The sequence below is a fragment of the Macaca nemestrina genome, chromosome 6, assembly GCF_043159975.1.
Source record: "Macaca nemestrina isolate mMacNem1 chromosome 6, mMacNem.hap1, whole genome shotgun sequence".
In the NCBI taxonomy this organism is placed as follows: domain Eukaryota; kingdom Metazoa; phylum Chordata; class Mammalia; order Primates; family Cercopithecidae; genus Macaca; species Macaca nemestrina.
The window spans coordinates 11970689-11994995 of NC_092130.1; the positions used below are offsets into that span (position 1 = coordinate 11970689).

Here is a 24307-nt window from a genome sequence, read left to right on the forward strand (position 1 = left end):
ATCTAACTTGGGCATGTGGATTCCCAATGAGCCGAGCCGTCATTTTAATTTAATGAGCAAATGAAAACAGTGGGCAAAAGAAAAAAATAAACGTTTCCAGGACTCAGGATGGGTGGGAAAGAAATGACTGGAAAGGGGAGACTCAAAAATCAGGGGAACAGATGAAGTGAGGGGTAGGAAAGAAAAAGAGAGCAAGAGGAAGATTCTTTTTGAAAGGCCACTTTATTGATGGAGATAAAACTTAATGGAGCTCCCCACAGCCCTCCCCTCACTCATGTTAGTGGCTTCACTGGGCATCTGAGACCAGCGTGGCCTGTTACCCACATAGACTGGGCTGCTTAGCCCGCCCAGTCTATCACACCACCCGCTCCACGTTGGGCAGCCACATAAAAACACGTCACAGCTCAAGAAGATCCATGGATGCACCTCTGAATCCCTCCCCCCAACAATGGATTCTGTGCATTTTTTTAATATTGTACAAAATATGTTAACTAGGAAAAGTTAGCTGTACTGTGACAAGTGCGGGACGTCCTATTAGGATTACCGTCCCCCAGGCATTACTTCTTATTGCAGTAAGACCTCTAAAAGGTGGAGCTGTACAAACTGAAAAAAATCTAAACGATTTTAAGAAGAGCAGCAACTCAATACTGCTTTAGTTCATTTAAATTTTCTTTCCCAAAAATACACTCCTAAATATACAAACTATACAATCTTATTATTTTAATGCTGGTTTTTTTTTTTTGTTTCTGTTTTTTTTTTGTGTGTGTGTGTTTTGTTTTTGTTCTGTTTTTAATAACAACAGTAGGACCCAAACTAAAAAATCAGTTCATCTTCAAACCAACAAGAGCACTAGAGGACTTGTGACTCAGTACCTTCATATAACACCACATAAATAACTTTAGCCACAGTCAATGTTCACAGCCTGGTCAGTGGAACAAAAGAAATACTTTTCTGGCGATTAGACGTCATCTGCAGAGAGAGCTGGGATATTCATCCGAGGCCGGGTGAAAAATGCCATCTTCTCCCTATAAGAGAGACCATCCCTTTAGAGCAGGAGCAGGGGTTTTCAACCTTACTCTGCTGAGATTCTGGGCAGGATAATTCTTTGTCATGGGGGCTGTCCTATACATTCACTGTAGAATGTTTAGCAACGTCCTTGGCCTCTACCCTCTAGACGCTGGCCGTATCCTTGACCTCCAGTTACGACAACCCAAAATGCATGCTCATTGCCAAATGTTCCAGGGGCAAGGGGAGAAATCACGCCTGGTTGAGAACCACTGCTTTAAAGACCATTAGCATGAACAACGACCCTTAGTTCAAATCAAATCAGAGGCTTCTCAGAGTTTAAAAGGATCCTTTGGCCACTTCCAATGTTTGTTTGTTTTAGATTCTCAATTTGTTCAAAAGTTAAGAGATGCCCAAAGATAGTTGTACAAATGTACATTTTAAATGTTTATATTCCACAAAGGAATTTTTTTTTAGCACATACACAACATGTGTACCTTATCTGAGAGGACATCAGAAGTCTAAATGCTAGGGCCTCCGTGGATGGGAGGCCCAGGCCAAATGGCATTTGGGACCCTCTGAGAATACATCCGGGTCCAGCATGGCAAGAAAGCACCTCCCTGGGATCCTAGCAGGTGGCAGGCAGAGCCAGGGAGGCCCAGCGAGCATCCATCACCCACAGGCTTATTTATCATTCAGCCAACCCTCCACAATTACCAGTGATGAAAACACTACGAGGAAAGGCTGGAGCAGGTGGCTTATTCATTAAACAAGAGGATCTAACAAATTAGCTCGAGTTGTGTGGGGACTGATAAAGACAGCCGGGGGAAGAGTGCTGCAGAGCTCATGGATCGCCAGGGATGGCTTGGCGGAGGATGAACATCTGTTACAGAGAAAGCCAGTGCTCTGTGAGCAAGGGATGGGAGCAGTAAGACCACAGACAGAAGACTAAGGCCGTGGGTTGGCTGAGAAAGGGAGAGGGGGCTGTCGGGGCCCTCTGCTTACCTGAAAGACTGCACTTCTGGGGGCTCCTTACAGCTCTGGCCTCGGAGCCTGTGCACATCCTTGGCAGCTGCCCTCATCATCTTGTCTGTCTGAAGCTCACCCTTGTGCTCTGCTTGGTCCATCTGCTGGGCAAAGCAAGCAGGGCCCTGAGTCAGTGGAGGGGTCCTCCAGAAAGGGGCAAGGAGAACTCCCTATCACAATAGAGGGGGCTCCTGTAGGGATGGCACCCTCACTCCTGCTCCCCGTGGGATCCACTTCTTTCAGAACCATAATGGGAAGTGCTCAAATCATCTGTTTGAGTGAGTAGATTTTTGGGGCCAGGAAACAGAATACCTGTGTGGATCTGAGGAATTGAGGAGATGAGGGCTGCCTGGTGAAATGTGTACTACCTCTAATCCTCAGGCCACTCAGGAAGGTAGACATTATTACCTCTATTTTACCCAGGGAACTGAGGCTCCAGCATAGTAAGAAATTTCTTTAGGCCGGGCGCGGTGGCTCAAGCCTGTAATCCCAGCACTTTGGGAGGCCGAGACGGGCGAATCACGAGGTCAGGAGATCGAGACCATCCTGGCTAACACGGTGAAACCCCGTCTCTACTAAAAATACAAAAACTAGCCGGGTGAGGTGGCGGGCGCCTGTAGTCCCAGCTACTGGGGAGGCTGAGGCAGGAGAATGGCGTAAACCCGGGAGGCGGAGGTTGCAGTGAGCTGAGATCCGGCCACTGCACTCCAGCCTGGACGACAGAGCGAGACTCCGTCTCAAAAAAAAAAAAAAAAAAAGAAATTTCTTTAATGTCAGACTACTAAGAAGTGGTAGAAACCCAGTCCCAAGCCATGCAGTAGTTCTTAAGAGGCTTGGGTATAACACTATGTCCCTTCCTCCTAATGTAAATGTATGCAAACACTTTTGAGAACAAACCACAGACAGCCCTAAAATAGCCATGTACCATATACTTGAAAACATTGCACAAAGACAGAATTTTGGTAAATAAAGCCATCATTTCAATGGTTCTTTGTTAGAAGTCATAGATGTTACCTTTTTTTTTTTTTTTTTTTACTATTTGAAAGGTCAAGTTTTCTCAGTTTGTTTTTCTTAAGTCAGGGCACGTATTACTTCTCAGTCTTTTGACTAAGATCAAGTGTTAAGGTAGGGCACATAGGCACTTGTTTTCTGATCTCTTTTTGCCTTGGCTACCAGGAAGCTCAAAGATCAATATAATAACTAACTATTATTAGGTTACTTTAGGTTTGGGATATATTTATTTCCTCTCCTCCATCAAGCCTTCCAATTTTCTATTTTCCCCTCAATGCTCTTGTTATAATCCTGTTTATAAGTAAACAGGGTATAAATAAGAAAGAAATAAACTTTTCTGGAACTTCAGAGCTGCCAGAGTCAGTCTGAAGCTCCCACATCAGTCCAGGCCTAAGAAGTCCAGCATCATCTTCCTGCCGTAGGGCATCACCACCTGCCCTGAGCGCTGAGATTTCAGCTGATGGTCCTGACGGTTCAGGTAGGCACCCTCTGTAAGGTACTCTCAGCGAGTCTGGCTGTGTGCAGAGAGAACTAGCAAAGGTCTTTCTTGCCGTGGGTGGTGATCACAGAGTGGCAGGTGTTATTTTTCATAAAGGGGTAGAGAATGGCCCTTGGATACTGGCCCTACATTGTTTCTTCATGGCAGTGCGGGACCTGTTGGGACCTTAAAAGCCTGCTAGTGCCACACTCAAATTTTTACCCTTCCAGTTGTTTTAAATATAGCTCAAATAAGCAACTTTTAAATATACAACCTTCCAGTTTTGCATACCCTGTGAAATTGTACCCAACATTTGCTAGCCATAGATAAAGCCTGGGCCTGTAAGAGACCCCGAGCTGCTGCTGTGCTTTGGAGTTCCCTGACCCAGAGACTCCCCATCGTGCTGCAGAGCTACCTAACCTAGATGGCCCCTCTTCCCCAGCTCTCCCCTGGGAGTTCCCTTGCCTTCCTCCACACCGGGCAGTAGCCCCCAGCACCTTTGGAAGGTCTCATGCTGTGAGGGGCTTCCCCGGCATGCAAACCTGTCAAAGTGTAGCGCAAGCCAGGCACGCCGGCTCACGCCTGTAATACCAGCACTTTGGGAGGCCGAGGTGGGTTGATTGAACCCAGGAGTTCGAGACCAGCCTGGGCAACGTGGTGAAACCCCATCTCTACAGAAAATACAAAAATTAGCCGGGCATATTGGTATGCACCTGTCATCCCAGTTACTCAGGAGGCTAAGGTGGGAGGATCGATAGAGCCTGGGAGATAGAGGTTGCAGTGAGCCATCATGCCACCACCCTCCAGCCTGGGCGACAGAGAAAACATGTCTTCCAAAAAAAAAAAAAAAAAAAAAAAAAAAAAAAGCACAGCTAATATAAAACTTGTGTGCTAACACCATTTTGAGGTTATATTTTTCTCCTTGATCAACCCCTAAATCCCTTAAACTTATTATAGCAGGGCAGAGGTGCCAGCAGACTTGTACTCCAGGGCACGCTTGTTAGCAGAAGGCCCTGGTGTGACCAGCCCTTCTCCTCCTTTGGCAAGAGCTGCCCTGTGGGATTTCCTGGGCAGGCACCGAGGCAGGTCAGTGTCCTATTGTTACTCTGTTAAAGTGTGTGCTGTGGCACAGATTGGGTCCCCAATGTATTTCATGAAGAGCTGCATGATGAGTACATGTGTGAACAGTAAGGGCTTGCATACAAAAACTCATCAACAAGTGCAGTAAATGGGCCTTGCAGCCAGGTGAAAGGTTCATAACGTCGAGTAGGCAAAGGGATTCCTGGATCCCTCTGCTGATGGGAACGAGTGATGGGTGGAACACCCTCAGTGGAAGCTGTGGTGGGAATTGTAGGATGCATCATGAGCTCTGGCCTCTCTTCCCTGGGGCAGTGGCCCCTGACTCTTTGGGGCAGAGCGCAGGGCTCCCCTGCCTTCGAGGCTGCACTCACCCGCTTCTCCAGCATCCTCAGCAGCAGGCGGAAACGCTCGTCCTCACGCAACCACTGCGGCAGCTCCTTCTCCCCGTGGCTCTTAGCTTGTTCCAGCTGCTCCTTGAGCTCCTTCAGCACCGAGATCTCCTGGGTCAGTTGGCTGTGCCAGGTTCTTGTCGCCTGCAGGTCTAACTCCAGGTCCAGCGAGGTGCGGATCAGACGCTCGGAGCGCAGGGACTTGACCGAGGAAGGCTGTGGGGGTGGGGATGGCTTCTCTTGTTATTAGAGCTCTGCCCAGTGAGCCCACCCAGCCCCTTCCTCTGACCCTCAAATACCCTCTCTTTGTTTACCTGTAGGCATCCACTCCTTTCGAATGGGGCTTCCCCTTCCCTGGGAAGCCTGTTGTGAATTCTCCCATTCAGCTCATGTTTACTGGGCATTTATTATGTCCCAGGAATGGTACTAAGCACTTCATTTCCATAACCTCGTTTCATTCTCACAAACCTAGGAGGTCCTGAGGGTTATCTGCACCGAGGAGGCTTGCAGAGGTTAAGTCCCATAGGGCGGGCATGTGTGGTAAAGTTGAAGTTCCACCTCAGGGAGCTGGCTGCAGTCCCCACCCGCCCTCTCTGTACACTGTGCCAGCTTCAGTACTCTCAGCACCCTCCATATGTACGTTCTCAGTTATTGATTCCTGTCACTGTACTGTTCTGAAGTTGTTTCCCCAATACAGGTCTGTTCCCGCTTAAGGGCAGAAGTCATGTCTTCTTGATTTTGTGTTCCTGTAATGGGCCCCTATTGTTTCTGCTTGTCCAGCATTTGTTTCCCCAGCCTTAGAGTAACAATGCCCTCACCTTCCCTTGGAGATCTCCTCCTCTGCACTCAATCCACCTGCTTTGTGTGGGGCATCAGGGATAGGAATGTGACCTGAACCTGGCCAATCTGAATCTCAGTGACAGGTTCAGAGGTGAGTATGTTATCAAAGCCCAGCCATTAATACTCCATTCTGGCACTTTGCTGAACTGCTTGGAAAAGAGGCAGTGTCTTTACACCGATGTTGCTAAGCCTTCAAGATATAAACCTGGGACTAATCATGATCATCTTTACTTGTGGGGTGACCTGTTTGAGAATTAAGCTGTACAGAGGGAGCAACGCCATGAGAAGGGGGCTGAGGCCTGATGACATCATTTCAAACTTTGGATCAAGTCATGCCTGAAGGTAGTTCAACATCCTGGATTTCTTCATTAAATTAGACAACAATTCCCTCTTTCATTTTTAAGCTGTATTTGAGTTAGTTTCTTCAGTTATCTATACGTAAAAGACCCTGATTAATTCGACCATTAACTCTCCTCCCATCACAAATCACTAATGATTAAAAAACAGTAATTCATGGCTATGGGAGTCAGAATTCTAAAATGGTTTCTCAAATCCCATTCCTAATATACATGCCCTGTATAATCTCCTCTCCTTCAATTCCAATGCGACCTGTGAATATGAACTATCACTCCCACTAATCAGTTGACTTTGAGTTAATCAAAAGGAAGATTATTCCAGGTGGTCCTGACTTAATCAGGTAAGCCCCTAAAAGACGGCCTGGGCTTTTCCTGGCTGGGCTCTTCCGCTGGCCTTGAAGAAGTAAATAAAGCATGTTATAGAGACGACCACAGGGCAAAAACCTGAGAGTGACCTCTAGGAGCTGAAAATGCTCCCCCAACCCCCCAGCTGACAGCTAGCAAAAAACTACAAGGCAATAAATTCTGCCAACAACTGGAGGCAGTGCCTGGATGCAGATGTTTCCTTAGTCAAGCCTCCAGATGAGGATGTGGCCATTTAACACTTAGAGGTTTCAGCCTGCTAAAACCCTGGGTAGAGGGCTCAGCTAACCTGTGCTTGAACTCCTGACCTGCGGAAACTGTGAGGTAAGGCATTTGTATTATTTTAGGCTGCTAAAGTTTGTGGTGATTTGTTATGTAGCAATAGAAAACAAATACAATGACCAATAAGGAGATCTCAGACACAGCATAAGAAGCATTACCATAAGACCTAGTCTCATTTTGCAAGGCTGGCAAGCATACTATTAGGAACATAAGACAGCTCTAGGAAGAATTTCTAGAACACTCTTCTAGGTTGAACGTGGTCTGCTCTGTGCTTAAAAACGAGCAGGATCAAGGAAATTCAGCTGAGTGATCTACATGGCTCAAGTACTCAGAGCAACAAATAAAGATTCTTTTGCTTCGTCTGACCCATGTCCAGTCTCAGAAGCTGGGCAGGCTGCAGTAGAGAGAGAACAGCTCAGGCAGTGCGTGGAAGCAAGGAGCAGTGCCCAAGGGCCCAGGCCCAGCCTCTGGACTCTCCTGACCTGAGGGAAATGTGGGCTCAGACCCACCATCAGGGGCTCCCTTAGTAAGTCATCCTCTTGGGTAAGGGGAACAGGGGGTGATGAAGGGGGCCTGCTTCTGGGGGGCCTGCCTTAGAAGGGAGCTGTGGGAAATGCAGGGGGAGCAAGTAGGAGATCAATGGCATTTCTGCAGAGGTGGATCATGAATATCTGCTCCAGAAACTCCTAAGGAGCTTTGTTAAAATGCAGTTTTCAGGGCCCATGCCAGCTGCCTGAATTAAAGGGTCAGAAGTGTGGCCTTGCAATCTGCATTGTCACCAAGCTCCCCAGGTAACTTTTGGTGCTCCAGAGACTGCAGTACAAGCCAGCTACAGAAGAGGGGGTTGGGGTGGGGGACCCAGAGTGGGCAGTTGGTTGTCTCTGTCACCTGAGGCCACGTCCACTTTCTCCCACACCCACACACTCTCCCTTCCCTGCGTAGTCTCTCCTGCGTTGCTGTCTCTCTCTTGGAGAGATCCAGCTACCCCTCAGACTTGTTAGGATGTAGGATGTCAGGCAAAGGACCAGATTCTGGCTGTCAGCAAGCAGTGCAGGAGAAGGGGGGTGCCTGCCCCTACTGGGGGCTGTTGGCACTATCTTTTCCCTCCATGCTCTCTTTTGCTTCACTTTCTTTCTTTTTTTCTTTCTGACATTCTGGCTCCTGGTTTCTTCCAGTTCTGCAAACTCATTAGACAGAACTGCTTTAAACTTGTGTTGAAAGCCCAAAGTGGGGAGGGCCCCCTGCATCTGCTGCAGTCCTTAGTGGTCAAACACAAATCAGGGGTCGCTCCTTTGCCTACCCCCACCCCATCCGGATCGCTCAACTCAGTCTCCACTAGGAAAGGCCGGGAGGCTTCTGCAGGGCAAATCTGCAACCTTTTCCCTGTGGGCTTCCCTGCTTCAGGCTGGTGCTCAGAGGCACCCAGCTTCTCTGCCAGCAGGAGGGTCACGGGGCCTGGATGACAGACACACTGAGCAGAGTCTTGTATGAGGAAGGCTCCTGTCAGATGATGCTCTCTGACTGATGACTGTGACATGTTGGGTTGGTTAGTTCTTTTTTTGTTTTTTGAGACGGAGTCTCACTCTGTTGTCCAGGCTGGAGTGCAGTGGTACAATCTCAGCTCACTGCAACTTCCGCCTCCTGAGTTTAAGCAATTCTCCTGCCTCAGCCTCCCGAGTACAGCCTGGGACTACAGGTGCACGCCACCACACCCAGCTAATTTTTGTATTTTTAGTAGAGATGGGGTTTCACCATGTTGGCCAGACTGGTCTTGAACCCCTGACCTTAGGTGATCAATCTTCCCACCTCGGCCTCCCAGACTGTTAGGATTACAGATGTGAGCCACTGCATCCAGCTGGGTTGTCAGTTCTTACTGACTTTGATTTCTATCTAGGAAGGCAAGGCCAAGTGTACACACTCCTCTTCTAACCTATTTGTCATAATAAGACAAATACATTTACCCTTTGGCACCTTCCCCAGTGGCTACACAGGCCTCATAGTTCACAAACATCTGTTCGCAAATACCAGCATGCTTGCGAGAGCAACATTTTTCAAGCCAGTGGCTGAGGAGAAATGGCCAGCCATCAGGAGACGTGTGTGCAGGAAACAGGGCTTGGGGCAATGGGGGAGGAGCAGAAAAATAGCTTCGAGGTGACTCTTACCCGCTTCATCCGGACGCTGCGTCGCTCCAGGGAGTTTCGAACAAAAGGTGGCTTTTTGGACAGAGTGGAGCTGTCACTATCACTCCGATTCAGCTGCAAGAGAAAAGTCACGGAATGTTAAACATGGTCCGAGTGCATTCCGGAAGGTGCACTGAAGCCCAGAGGGAGGTCAGGTTCCTCCGCCCAGCACAGTCCTTCCTCTCCTTCCGCAAACGCCCAGACTTTCCTGTTCCGGGTTTCATTCTGACTTTTCCTTTCTTTATAAGTGAACATTCATTGAGCATGTAGTATGCATGACACACACTGCTTCATCTCCATGCTAGTATCTACAGGATGCTAAATGCCACGAATATCCCATTGAACCTTTCCAACAACCCCATGTGATAGGAGCAAATCCATTTCACAAATGAGGTGACAGAAGCTTAGGGGTTGCAGAACTGGCCCAAGGTTGGCAAGCTGGTCAGTCGCACAGCAGGGCTGGACACTGGGCAGTGTGACTTCAGTGTATACTGCCCTCTTGACCTACTACACAAAGGGCATTTTTGTATCAACTCTTCCCTGGTGTCTACAGAGACTGCCTTTACTGACTTAAATGGAGCCGCTGTCAAGATTGATATTTAAAAAAGAAAAGGGCAGCTTAAAGGCAAAGCCTCAGGGACCATATCCTTAGAGATAATGGGGCAGATCGTAACTTTCCCGTAGGCATCCCCTCAATCACTGAGTTATCTATACTCCCCCCAGACGGCTAGTATTCCCCATCTAAGACCGGAAATCAGGCCTACAGTCAGGATGGGAAGCTTCTGTATTGAGAGTGTGTCCCGCCCCCCGAGGAGCACGAGAGAGTGGGTAGGATGACAGTACCCCTGGGAGGTGGGAGCAGGGTGGGGAGTTCTTTCTGAGTCCTATTTCCAAAGTTGGTGGTGTTGCCAGAGGCCGATGCTATTGTGCTTGTGTGCCTAGCAGCTGTCATTTCACTGCTGCAGGTCTCCTGAGAAGCTGTTTCTGTGGTTATTGATAATTACTTGTGATAATGATATTAATAGTCCTGCTAAGCTGACAAACACAGCAACTCCAGGGACAGACTGATGAAATAGCCACTGGGCTAGGCAGGGCCTCAACCAGCACCAGACGCTGAATAGTAAAAATAATGACTGCCACATGGAGAGAGCACCTGCTGCATGCCAGGTGCTTTAGTGACAGTTTCATTTAATCCTCAAACAATTCTAACGTGATAGGAACTGAGGCCCAGAGAGATTAAGCAGCTTGTAAAGTTGAATAGCTAGGGAGCATCAAAACCAGAGTTCAAGGCCCAGTCTGTTTGGTTCCAAGGCCACCAGCTCTCCTGGCTCCAGCCTGCAGTTAGGGCTCAGAGATGAAACTAATGTGCAGGTGGAAGGGTGTGCCATCTTGACAACTGGGGTAGGTTCATGTAAACTGGTTGCATGTGGTACCAGAAGGGGGTTTTTTCTTTTCTTTTCTTTCTTTTTTTTGTTTTTGTTTTGAGACAGGGCCTCACTCCTGTCGCCCAGGCTGGAGTGCAGTGGCACTATCTCGTCTCGCTGCAGCCTTGACTTCTCGGGCTCAAGTGATTCTCCCGCCTCAGCCTCTCAAGTAGCTGGGACTAAAGGCACATGCCACTGTGCCTGGATAATTTTTGTATTTTTTGTAGAGACAAGGTTTCACCATGTTGCCCGGGTTGGTTTCAAACTCCTGGGCTCAAGTGATCCTCCCACTTAAGCCTCTCAATATCCTGGGATTACAGGTGTGAGCCACTGTGCCCAGCCTTTTATTCTACATTGTTTTAATCCAGTGGTGGCACTTAAAGGATATGTGTCCTACCGACCAGAAATGGGTATCGGGATAATTGATCCTTAAGTTGTAGTTGTTTATGTGTTAAAGACTATATTATATAAAAGAGAGACAGAAGCTACATTAAGTCCTTGAATTTAGCTTTCTCTAATATAAAGATACTTCAATGCATACTGATGCAGAGAGTAGTGAAATCATTTAGAGTCACAGGAAACTAGTTCAGGAATGAGAATTTAGGACAGGCTGTGTCCATTTGGTCAAAGTCAATCAACCCAAAAATGTGGCAGCACTTCAGGTGAATACACGGGGGCTGAGGAGAGCTGCAGGAAGGGTAATTCATGGCCCCTGGACTTCAAGTTCAGTAGGGGAACTCAAGACAGTGAAACTAACCAAGTGACATAGGCAGAGATGAAGACCAAACAAGGGAGCCACTCAGCAGGGGATGCCTTTTGTGCAGAGGCCAGCATAAGGGGCTACTCACAATCAGACCCAAGGAGGCCAGAGGAAGCCCCTCAGGAGGTGGCTCTGAGCAACAAAGAGGCTGCAGGCTTTGGAGTTGGACTCCCAGCTTTGCACTTAGTAGCTGTGTGACCTAGAGCACAGTGCTTTGAGTTTTTGAGTCTTAGCTTCTGTGTCCATAAAATGGTGTTCACACAACTCACCTTGCAGGGCTGTAAGATTAGATGACACAGAAAATACGTTTTTTGGCTGCGGGTGCTCGAAGTGTTGCTGATTAGCATTTGAAATCCCATCCTGTGGGTGGGAAAACCCCACCTTATGACTTGGTGGGAAACAAAGCCCACCCCCCAATGATGAAGCTGAAAGTAGCAGAACCTTGCTTCTACTGCCTCCCTTGCAGCTAGAGGCAGGCACAGGACTAGCCTCTGTCAGTTGGATGCAAATGCTCCAGGCCTTGAATCACAACCTGGTGACTTGCATCCAAGTCTGTTACTATGCCTCTTGAATTGAAACAGGCCACTCTTTCTCTCCTTCATTCTACAGATGTGCCAGGTTTGTTGTTATCTCAGGGAAAAGCCATTAATGGTAAGTAGTGGCAGTGGCAGCAGTGACCAGAGCTTCCATGCCAGCTGGGACAGGAAACTGGTGGAGGCATAAATATTGAATGCCAGGGGCAGCAGTGGGGCCGGCTGGGGCCAGGTTTTGTGGCAGCATTGGTGAAGGTGTCACCCTATTGGCTTTGTGGTATAATTTTGGCTGTGGTCTGGCCTTCCTAGGTCCTGATTTCTGAGGCTGGTTCTACAGCCTTATGATGAGTGTGTGAGCTCCTCAATTTACTTTCCCCCAAATTTTCCTGCATATACTGCTCACTGTCCATTTCCATTGCTTGCAATGAAAAACCCTGACCTGTATAGGCAGGAAGTAGAATGCTATCAGTTACAGACTGAGACACATGGAGCTGGCTGTGGAGGAGGCAGGGTGGAGGCATAGCATAGCCCCAGCACGTCTCTGTTGGAAATTTGGTAATGCTCATCTTGTGGGTGCAAAACAAAGGGTTAAATAGTTCCCTGCTATACCTCAGCAGACAGTCTCCATGCCTGCAGAGTTTTAGAGGAAATGATAGAAAATCTTCATGATGTTGTACTCTTGGCTACATCTTGTAGCCTTCAGTAAGTTTTATAAAAAGAGACATAAGCTTGAGCTGAAGTGGGCCAGCTAGAAAGCAAAGAAGGAAAAATACATTACTTTGCTAAAAAAAAAAAAAAAAAGGCCCTTTCTACCTGTGGCATGTGATCTCCATTGACTGGGAATCTCTTAATTTGTGATCTTGCAGGGTTAGAAATGGTACGAATAATAAAATATGGGAAGTGGAAGCATAATGCTTGGTGTGTTACAGATGCTTATTTAACTAGGACAGGTGCTTTTTGTTATTTGAAGATGCCAATCCTAGAAAAGGGTCACTTAAAAGTAAATCCATTTAAACAGGGAACCAGAATTTTACAGAAAACACTGGGGAAAAATGCTTGAGGTTGAGTCTATAGGTGGAAAAGATAAACATTTCACCAAAGTTATTCTATTTTATATTTCCCATTTAACAAAATTACAACCACATTCTAATCCTGATGAAAAAGAACAAGTGAAACACTAATATTTTTTGGTGAGATTTTTCTAATGAGTGACATTCTTCTCTGTGTTTGATTTCTACTGCACGTTCATAATGGCAGTAATTTCCACTCCCCACCACCCCCCCAAAAATGCAGAGGGTTATCCATTGTCTTAAGGGCTTTTCTAAATCATTCAAATTATTCATGTTTTCTTTTTGAGACAGAGTTTCACTCTTGTTGCCCAGGCTGGAGTGCGATGGCCCGATCTTGGCTCACTGCAACCTCCGCCTCCCACGTTCGAGTGATTCTCCTGCCTCAGTCTCCCAACTAGCTGGGATTACAGGCACGCGATGAGCCACCATACCTGGCTAATTTTGTATTTTTAGTAGAGAAGCACCGATTGGATTTTTCTCTCCTGCAGTTGTGAGCCAGCTTAATTGCAGCATCTTCTACCTATGATTTAGGAAGCTCAACATCACATTCAGTGACTTTAGGAAATCCTGCACCTTGCGCAAGATATGAAGCCAACATGCATTGTTACCTGCATTATCTTTTCAGCTGCTTACAAGTTCAAACAATTAGCTAGGGCTCTACCACAGAAGGGAGAGGTTTATGTTGCTCCTAGGAGGGACCGCAGGGAATGTTTTCATGAAGACTCATTTGACAAGCAGCCAGTCAATCAGTAAAATTTTCACATTATAAAGAAATGAGCTTCTCTAATCAATCTTATATACTTGTAGGCCTTGAACACTGAATACTCAGATAATGAGACCCCTCCCTTCCTCTCCCCTTCCCTCCATAACAATAGTCACGTAAATGGCAGGCAGAGAACCAAGTGTGGACTCCACAGGCCTCCCCTTCTGTGACAACTTTTTGGGACATTAGGCAGGAAGGTTCTGTTGAGGGCCTAGTTATTATTCAGTGGTTCTATATGGTGGGGGAAGGAAGGATATTGATATCACTGGAACCCAGGATTCAGGTAAGGTAGGCACATGTCTTATCTGTGCTGCCCCATGGAAGGTTAGGAGCAAGGGCTGGTTCTGTAGCTCCAGCAAAAGCATGACCCCTCAGACTCAGTAAACACTGAGACCCCCCATGCAGGGTAGAATGAAGGAAGGTGGGCTGGCCTAGGAAGGGGAAGGGGTAGGGGAACTGGAAAGCAAGGAAAATGAGGGTATGAAGGAACAAAGACCACTGCAGGGCTTGCACATTCCTCTGGGTATACAGGAGCTGGTGGGCAAATGAAACAGGTAAAGAGGGCCAGGTAGAGGCCAGAGTGGACTGGAAAGCTCCCCACCTCCATCAACTAAGGACAGTTGCCCCCACCTTGGTGCCAGCCAATTGCTGCCAATTGTGTGTGGTCTGTGGTGACATACAGTCTCTTTTTTTCAAGAAGAACTGGAATTTTATGTCAAACTCTTCCTATTTTATTTTATTTATTTTATTTGTTTGAGGCGAAGTTTCGCTCTTGTCGCCCAGGCTGGAGTGCAATGGTGTGATCTCGGTTCACTGCAACCTCCGTCTCCCGGGTTCAAGGATTCTCCTGCCTCAGCCTCCCAAGTAGCTGGGATTACAGGCATGCGCCACCATGCCCGGATAATTTTTTGTATTTTTAGTAGAGACAGGGTTTCGACATGTGGGCCAGGCTGTTATTGAACTCCTGGCCTCAAGTGATCTGCCCACCTCAGCCTCCCAAAGTGCTGGGATTACAGGCATGAGCCATTCTGCCCGGCTTTATTTTTAATTGCCCTTTAGGTTAAAAATAATTTTTTTTTAAAGACAGGTCTTACTCTGCTGCCCAGGCTGGAGTGCTGTGGTGCAAACATGGCTCAGGGCAGCACTGGACTCCCGGGCTCAAGCAATTCCTCTGCCTCAGTCTCCCCACTAGCTGGGACTACAAGTGCATGCCACCATGCCCAGCTAATTTTTAATTTCTTAGGTGGAGACAGGGTCTCACTATGTGGACGAGGCTGGTTTTAAACTCCTGGCCTCAAGTGACCCTCCTGCCTCAACCTCCCAAAGTGCTGGGCTTACAGGTGTGAGCCACTGCATCTGGCCACCTTTTTAATAAGTTTTAAATGTTAGCAGCAGGTTCAATTAAAAAAATAAAAGAAACTAGAAGCCAAATAATACAGATCTGCTGTAATTTGGCAGCCTCAGGCTGCACCCTAGAATTGCCCTGGAGGTGGGAAAGAAACGCCTGTGTGTCTCGGGGACACTGAGGGGTCTCCCTCTGATCTCAGCAAGTGGTTGCAGGAGGGCAGGGCAGAGTGTGAACAAGGAGGAAGTCAGTTGGTTGGAATTATAATAACATTGACCAAGTACTACCTACCAAGCCTTTTCTATTGCTTGTCTAAAACAATCCTAAGCCGGGCACGGTGGCTCAAGCCTGTAATCCCAGCACTTTGGGAGGCTGAGACGGGCGGATCACAAGGTCAGGAGATCGAGACCATCCTGGCTAACACGGTGAAACCCCGTCTCTACTAAAAAATACAAAAAACTAGCCGGGCGAGGTGGCGGGCGCCTGTGGTCCCAGCTACTCCGGAGGCTGAGGCAGGAGAATGGCGTAAACCCGGGAGGCGGAGCTTGCAGTGAGCTGAGATCCGGCCACTGCACTCCAGCCTGGGCGACAGAGCCAGACTCAGTCTCAAAAAAAAAAAATAAATAAATAAAATAAAATAAAACAATCCTATAAAGTAGGCCCACCTGAGGAAAATGAGGCTCTGAGGTGTTAACATGCCCGAAGTCACCCAATAACATGAGAGTAACGGGCTTTGCACCCAGCCCTGTGTGAGGCTCTCGGCTACTCTGAGGGGAGCAGAAGGGGTCTGCACGCTCACTTACCCGGCAAACATACTGGCTCTGGGGTCCCGGGGAGAAGGTCTTAGAGCGGATGATGGTGCTCCCTCGAAGAAATGGCCCCGGGGACGGAGTGCCCACCCTCCGGTCCTTGGGTCGCACCACTGTGGGGGATGGGGCCGGGGTCTCCGTGTTGGTCTCTTTGTCCACCTGAGGAAGAAGTCACACCTTGAAGCCACTAGTGTTCACAGAGTCTCAGCCACCTATCAGAGACCACTCAGCTGCTCCTCCTCCCTCCTGTCACCTCACCTTTCCCCACAGACACACCAGGGTTTCCTTGGCATTAGCCCTGCTAGATGAGCTCAGCCTGGTGAAGTCAGGACAGTACCCAAGGCTGGGTGCACCGACCCCCATCCCTCTGTGGCACGTGTGGTTGGGGGCTGGTGGGAGCACAGTCAGCCTCCAAACAAACTCACATGAGCAGTAGAGGTGTCTCAAAGTTTTGAGAGTGTGATATCCAACGTCCTGGACGTCACACTCTCAAAACCTATAAACCAAGTCCATTTTGAAAAACCACACCCAAGGCTTCCACAGCCCTGGCAAAGTACTACAGTTGCTTTCATTGAATTCTGAAGGCAACCAGCTAGTCTTGTTTTTAAAACCAACCCATCAGGTTTTTTACTGCCCGTGCACAGTAGTCATCAGGAAAACATAAACAAACAAAAACACCTACATGCAGGACCTTTGTCAGCCTAAATAATGCCTTTATATAATTTTAAGAAAGGGCACCCCCTCTGGCTGGAGAAATTGCAAAATGATGCCCCCTTGGTGTGGAGGAGTTAGAACTGGGGCCCAGATCCTACTGCACCCGCCGTGGCCAGGCACCTCTGTGCGGTACTCCAGCTGCAGCCTCGCTCAAACACGGCAGGTGCTCTAGCTCCAGGAGTCCTGGAGCCAGCTGTCTGTGGAGAGTGAATCCTGCTGTAACATGTGACCCTAGTGCAGCAGGGGAGCAGGCAGTAAAGGGAGTCTGGCCTTTTTTCCTATCGCACTATGGGCAGACCCACATGAAGAAATACATTTTCAGAGCCTATCTGCAAGGTTGGTATTATTGTGCCCATTTTAGAGATGAGAAAATGGAGGCTTGAGAGGGATGAAGTCATCTGCCTAAGACTACACAGCCAGGGAGTATCAGAACCAGAATTCGAACCCAAACCCATCTGACTGCAAGGCTTGAATTCTATCCAGAGAAGTCAGGGAAAATGCAGAGGGCAGAAGAAAAGAGATGGGTGAGTTGGCCTCTCCTGGTTTACCATCACCAGAATGACCCAGAGGTGACTCCATTGTGAGGGCTTGTGCCCTGATGCTGGAGGCCAAGACTTAGCTCTGAGTCTTTTCTGACTGCTTCAGCACAAGAATTGAAGGCTCTTTCTCCGCAACAGCCCTTCCATCCCCCCAGCCCTTCCTACCTTTAATGCTGGGTACCCGTCCATATCAGGTGAGGCTTTCTCAGTGAAAACATCCTCTTCTTCCTCCTCCTCTTCCACCTCCTCCTCCTCTTCCTCAGCTACTGCCTCATTCTCACTGGTCTCCTCGTACCTCCTGTGATGACAAAGCACTTTGGTTACCTACCCAGAAGCCACTCTGCCTCTGTTCACCTGCCTTTAAGTACATCCAAGGGAGGGCTTCCAATCCTTTTGATGATTGAGGATACATTAAAAAAAATTTTTGGGGGGCCAGACGCAGTGGCTCATGCCTGTAATCCCAGCACTTTGGGAGGCCGAGGCAGGCGGATCGCCTGAGGTCAGGAGTTCAAGACCAGCCTGGCCAACATGGTGAAACCCCATCTCTACTAAAAATACAAAAATTAGCCAGGCATGGTGGTGTGCATCTGTAGTCCCAGCTACTCAGGAGGCTGAGGCAGGAGAATCGCTTGAACCTGGGAGGTGGAGGTTACAGTGAACCGAGATCGCACCACTGCACTCCAGCCTGGGCAACAAGAGTGAAACTCTGTCTCAAAACAAAACAAAAAATTTTTAATGAGGCATAATTTGTTTCCAACAAAATGCATTTTCAGTGTACAGTTTGATGAGTTTTGGCGAATGTATTCACCTATGTAACCACCACTGCACTTGAGATGTAGAACATTCCATTCCTCACCAGAATTCCCTCCTACCTTTTCCCAGTTTAATCTCCCGCTAGGCAGCCACCGATTAGCTGTTGTTATAGATTAAGTTTGACTTTTCTAGAGTTTCATGTAAATAGAATCAGACAATATATGCTGTTTTGTCTCTGACTTCTCTGTGTCTGCATAACGTTTCTGAAGTTTATCCATGATGCTGTATGCATCAGCGGTTCATTCCTCCCTTTTTTTTTTTCTTTTGAATCAGAGTCTCACTCTGTCACCCAGGCTGGAGTGCAGTGGGACCATCTTGGCTCACTGTAGCCTCCACCAGTGGGCTCAAGTGATCCTCCTGCCTCAGCCTCCTGAGTTGTTGGGACTACAGGTGTGTGCCACCACACCTGGCTAATTTTCCTGTTTTCTGTAGAGACAGAGTTTCGGTATGTTGCCCAGGTTGGTCTCAACAAAGTGTTGGGATTATAGGCGTGAGCCACCATGCCCACAGTTCACTCCTTTTTATCATTAATATTCCATTGGATGGATATATTGCAACATATTTAGATCTGTTCATCTGCCTTTAAATGCACCCAGGGTAGGGGTTCCAAACCTTGGCATGAGGCGGGTGGTTGAGGAAAAGGAGGAGGAAGAGGAGGAGGAGGAGGAGGAAGGAGAGAAAGAGAGTTCAGCTGATGAACATTTGGATTACTTACATTTTCAAGCAAGTATAAATAAAGCTTCTTGTACATTCATGTATAAGTCTATGCATGAATATAGGTTTTCATTTCTGTTGGATATTGCTAGGGTTGCCAAAATAAAACACCACATACTAGGTGGCTTAAACAACAGAAATTGATTTCTGGCAGCTCTGGAGGCTGGAAATCCACACTCAAGGTGTCAGGTTTGATTTACCTGAGGCCCCTCTCCCTGGCTAGCAGATAGCTGCCTTCTCACAGTGTGCTCACATGGTCTGTCCTCTGTGCATGCGCATCCCTGGTGTCTGTGTGTCCAAATATACTCATATGAGGTCCCATCCCAACTTTAATGGCCTCATGTTAACTTAACTACCTCTTTAAAAGCCCTACCTCCAAATACAGTCACATTCTGAGGTACTGGGGGTTAGGGCTTCAATGTATGAATTTTGGGGGGATACAAATCAGCCCCTAACAGATAACAGAATTACTGGGTCATACAGTAAGTGTAAATGTACCCTTTTAAGACACCAACAGGCTGGGTGTGGTGGCTCACACCTGTAATCCCAGCACTTTGGGAGGCCAAGGCAGGAGTTCAAGACCATCCTGGCCAACGTGGTAAAACCTCGTCTCTACTAAAAATCCAAAAATCAGCCGGGCGTGGTGGTGGGCACCTGTAATCCCAGGTACTCAGGAGGCTGAGGCAAGAGAATTGCTTGAACCCAGGAGGCAGAGGTTGCAGTGAGCTGAGATAGCACCACGGGACTCCAGCCTGGGTGACAGAGTGAGATTCTGTCTAAACAACAACAACAACAACAACAAAAAACACGGACAAATGGCTGCTCCAAAGTGATTTTGCCATTTTATGTTTCCCCTGAGCAATGTTCTAAGAGTTCTAGTTCCTCACTACACTTGGTGTCATTTGTCTTTATAGTTAGTCACTCTACTGGGTGTGTACTTGCATCTTGTTGGGTTTTAATGTGCATTTTCTTCTTTTTTCTTTGTTTTTAGAGACAGGGTCTTGCTCTGTCGCCAAGGCTGAGGCTGGAGTGCCATGGTATGATCATAGCTCACTGTCACCTCGAACTCATGGGCTCAGGTGGTTGATTCTCCCACCTCAGCCTCCCAAGTAGCTAGTACTACAGGCATGTGCCACCATACCTGGCTAATTTTGTAAATCTTTTGCAGAGATGGGGTTTTATTTTGGTTCCAGGCTGATCTTGAACTCCTGGCCTCAAGAAATCTTCCTGCCTCAGTTTCCCAAAGTGTGAGCATTACAGGTGTAAGCCACTGAGCCTGGCCTAATTTGTATTTTCTTGTTGAGAAACTCTTCATGCATTTATGACCATCTTCTTTGGTGAAGTGTCTGTTAGAATCTCCAGCCCCTTAAAAATCGGGTTGTTGGCCAGGCACAGTGACTCACGCCTATAATCCCAACACTTTGGGAGGCTGAGGTGGGTGGATCACCTGAGGTCAGGTGTTCGAGACCAGCCTGACCAATATGATAAAACCCCGCCTCTACTAAAAATATAAAAATTAGCCGGGCGTGGTGGCATGCACCTGTAATCCCAGCTACTCAGGAGGCTGAGACAGGAGAATCGCTTGAATCCGGGAGGTGGAGATTGCAGTGAGCCGAGATCGCAGCCTGGGCAACAAGAGCAAAACTCTGTCTTAAAATAAACAAATAAATAAATAAAAATAAAAATTGGGTTGTCTTATTATTGAGTTGTAAGAAATCTTAATATATTCGAGCTATGAATCCTTTGTCAGGTATGTGGACTGCATGATTTTCTCTAAGTCTGTGGCTTGCCTTTTCATTTTCTAAGTGGTGTCTTCCAAAGATCATAAGTTTTTGATTATGATAAAGCCCAATTTACAGATTTTTTTCATTTACAGTTTGTGCTTTTTATGTCCTAAGAAATCTTTGCCTACCTCAAAGTTTTGAACAGTTTCTTTTTTACACTTTCAGTACTTCTATAATTTCAGGTTTTTCTGTGTAGCTCAATAACCCATTTGAGATTATTATTATTATTATTTTTGAGATGGAGTCTTGCTCTGTCGCCCAGGCTGGAGTGCAGTGGTGTGATCTCGGTTCTGCCTCCCTGGTTCACGTCATTCTCCTGCCTCAGCCTCCTGAGTAGCTGGGACTACAGGCATGTGCCGTCACACCAAGCTGATTTTTGTAGTTTTAGTAGAGATGGGGTTTCACCAGGATGACCAGGATGGTCTTGATCTCCTGACCTCGTGATCTGCCCACCTTGGCCTCCCAAAGTGCTTGGATTACAGGCTTGAGTCACTGTGCCCGGCCACAGATTAATTTTTATACATGATATAAGTATCCAAGTTTTTTTCCATATGAATATCTAATTGTTCCAACACCATTTGCTGAAGAGACTTTTGGTGATAGTCCTTAAAACTCTCCATTTCCCTTGGACTCTAAGGTTGGAAGGATTTGGTGTGACAAATAGGCTGCATTTGTTAAGTAGTAATTTATCTCTATTCCCATCTTGACTTCTGAAAGACATACAGAACTGCCCGGCTTCTGATCAGCATGAGACAGTGTTATCATACTGAGCCAAAAGAATCCCAGCCAAAAGCAGAGAATCCAACATCCAGCTAGCTGGCTCGGCGAGCGTGTGGGGAAACACAAAATCTCCCTGAGGATTTTCCCAATGGGGAGAATGCATTTTGGATCTCCACTCACAACTCTGCAATTCAAACCTCTTCTGTACTTAGACGAGGACTGCTCTGTGGAGGGGCCTTGGCTCTCCTCCTTGGCCCCAGCAGCCTCTCTATCTACAAATAAAAGAGCTGTTGGTCAGGCGCGGTGGCTCATGCCTGTAATCCCAGCACTTTGGGAGGCTGAGGCGGGTGGATCACCTGAGGTCCGGAGTTCGAGATCAGCCTGACCAACATGGAGAAACCCCATCTCTACTAAAAATACAAACTTAGCTGGGCGTGGTGGCGCATGCCTGTAATCCCAGCCACTTGGGAGGCTGAGACAAAAACAAACAAACAAACAAAAAACCCAACTTAATTTTAATTGTAAGGAGAAAAATAATTAAAATCAACAGTATCTTTTCATCCACTGGGGTGGTAAAGCGGAAAAAAAATCTGATAATATCAAGTGCTGGTGAAGGTACAGAAACAGGCATATCGCTGTGGGAAGTGTAAAGGAGAGCAGTCAATTTACATTCTGAAGGCAATTTAGCCTTATCTGTTAAAACAAAAAACGTACATATCCTTAATTAAGTTACAGCAGTTTGATTACACTGAGTGTCAGAGAGGCTGTAGATTAGGGTACTCAATCACTGCCAGTGGGAGCATTTATTAATAAAATCTTATTTGAGAACTACTCTTGAGTGTCTATTAAAAAATAAAAAACACACGCCCTGGGATCCAGCAATGCCACTTCTCAGCATCTGCCCTAGACAAATACAAGTTCCCAAGGAGGCAAATACAAAGATTTTTCCCTCTAGTATTGTTTGGTGTTTTATTCTCCTGTATTTTCTAACACTCTTAGTTTTATTTTGCTTGTGGATTTAAAAAAAAAAAAATCCAGTCTTCTGATTATATGATTTAAAGACATAAAAAAACAAATAAAATAAAAAGAAGGAGGACCAGTGACATGCTGGGTACTGGGTGCCAAGGAAGGACTGTAAATTGGAACAGACGGACAGCCTTTTGCAGACCAGAACCCAAGACTCCAGAGATGAGCAGGCATGGCAAGACCAGTTAACATCCCAGGACCAAGAGAAGCTTCCAGTCTTGGGGGAGGGGGCTGCAGATGGTTTACCCCACTACAGCAGCTCTGGGATCCCCAGCCCTCTTTGTAAGGGAAGTTTGAATGGCAGGGGGTGTGGAGACAGGGGGCCACAAAGGGAGAAGGAACAGAAGGCGGTTGCTAGGAGACGGCTTGAAAAGTCTCAGCACAAGCTTGGAATTTGGTGGAAACCACTGATCTTGTGCCAGGGTTTTGGGAGATAGGTCCTGGGCCTATTTCTGGCATCAGACCTTTGCCTGTGTGATCCGTAGTAGTGTGGCACAGCAGTGTGCCAGGGAGAAAGAGAGAGAGGCAGAGAAAGAGAGAGGAAAGGAAAGAGAGAGGGAGATGGCCAGGGGTCAGTGGGGACAGACAGAGAGAGAGATAGAGAGAGAGAGTGAGAGAGAAAGAAAGAGAGAGAAAAGGAGGGGGAAAGAGAAATTGAGACAATTTAGAGAGAATCCTAAACTAACAAAGGAACATATAAAAATTTCAGGAACCTTGCCATCCGCTTTATCACATGAAAAAAACAGTAAGGGAGAAGAGTAAAACAAGGATCAGTAAACTATAGCCCGTGGGCCAAATCCTGCCTGCTGCTTTGTTTTGGACAGTCTAAGCCATGAATGGTTTTTATATTTTAAAATGACTGAAAAAAAAAAAAAATCAAAAGGGGAATACTTGGTGAAAAGGTGCAAATTATATAAAATGCAAATTTCAGTGTCCATAAATGACATTTCCGTGGAACACAGACACTGTCATTGGTTTAAATACTGCCTACGGCTGCCTTCACACTGCAACAGCAGAGGTGAGGGGATGCAACAGAATTCCTACAGCCCACAAGGCAAACAATATTTACCATCTGGCCCTTTCCAGAAATCAACTGCTGACCTCTGGAGTAAAAGATATTAAGGAAGGGCGCCTTCTGAGACTAAATATATAATTTGGGGCTCTAAGAGAATAATAATATGGAAGAGTTAGCCGGGCGCGGTGGCTCACGCCTGTAATCCCAGCACTTTGGGAGGCCGAGGCGGGCGGATCACAAGGTCAGGAGATCGAGACCACGGTGAAACCCCGTTTCTACTAAAAATACAAAAAATTAGCCGGGCGCGGTGGCGGGCGCCTGTAGTCCCAGCTACTCAGGAGGCTGAGGCAGGAGAATGGCGTGAACCCGGGAGGCGGAGCTTGCAGTGAGCCGAGATTGCGCCACTGCACTCCAGCCTGGGCGACAGAGCGAGACTCTGTCTCAAAAAAAAAAAAAAAAAAAAAAAAAAAAAAATAATAATAATATGGAAGAGTTATTGAATGCTTCCTCTAGGTCAGGGTCTGTGTTAAGTGCTTATCATGCATAATCGTACTGAATTTTGCAAAATACACCATGACATAGTAGTTGTTTTCTAAATCTCTATTTCACAGACGAGGAGACGGAAGTTTACAGCTGTGATATTCAGCCTAGGCTCCACATTAGAATCACCCAGGGAGCTTTTAAAACTTACTAATGCTCAGTAAGGTCTTACTGATCAGAAACAGAATCCCAGAAGGAAGTTGGCTGAGCTAGACTCCAGATCCATATCTGTCTGAATTTAAAGCACAGGCACTTAAGACCAACTTATTCTTCCTTCCAAATGGCAAGATTCATAGGCTGTGGCCATTTCCTACGTGGGATTTACCGTATTTCCAGCCAGTATTGAGGAATGTTCCTTCTCTCTTTCCTAACAATAATGTGGACCACGTATTGAGGGTCTACTGTGTGCTTTGCACTCGATCTTCATCAGTGCCTTTCCCTTGAGTCTCTTTCAGTAACCTTATATAGTCAGTATTATTTCCTCAGTTTTCAGATGAGGCTCAGACAAGGTTAGAGCGACTTGCCCGGCAGTGACACAAAGTGTCGGCTTCTGTGGTGCTGGTCACATTCTGCTTCTTGATTTGATGCTAGTTACAGAGTTTTGCTTTCCGAAAATTCACTGAGCTCTCTGCTTAGGTGAATTTTCTGTAAGAATTTTACACTACAATAAAAAGTTTCAAAAATACTTTGCCTAAGGTGACACAAAAACATGAAGAATCCAAGATTCA

General features: G+C 46.9%; 1 protein-coding gene across 8 annotated transcripts in view; it reads right to left on the reverse strand.

Moving 5' to 3' along the window:
* Positions 1–203: 203 nt before the first annotated feature.
* Positions 204–24307, reverse strand: part of LOC105480821 (WW and C2 domain containing 1) — a 175174-nt gene continuing 151070 nt past the window's right edge. For 5 of the 8 annotated variants that reach the window (XM_011739991.3, XM_071097774.1, XM_071097775.1 and 2 more), the window contains 6 exons: positions 17133–17265; positions 15709–15873; positions 8993–9085; positions 4972–5223; positions 2011–2135; positions 204–1025 (listed from right to left, as the gene is read on the reverse strand). In XM_011739991.3, coding sequence (XP_011738293.1) covers positions 959–1025; positions 2011–2135; positions 4972–5223; positions 8993–9085; positions 15709–15873; positions 17133–17265 — 835 coding nt within the window. In that variant the 3' untranslated portion in view covers positions 204–958. The remainder of the gene's footprint in view (positions 1026–2010; positions 2136–4971; positions 5224–8992; positions 9086–15708; positions 15874–17132; positions 17266–24307) is intronic. The other 3 variants (XM_024792595.2, XM_011739993.3, XM_011739992.3) reach the window with 3 other exon arrangements.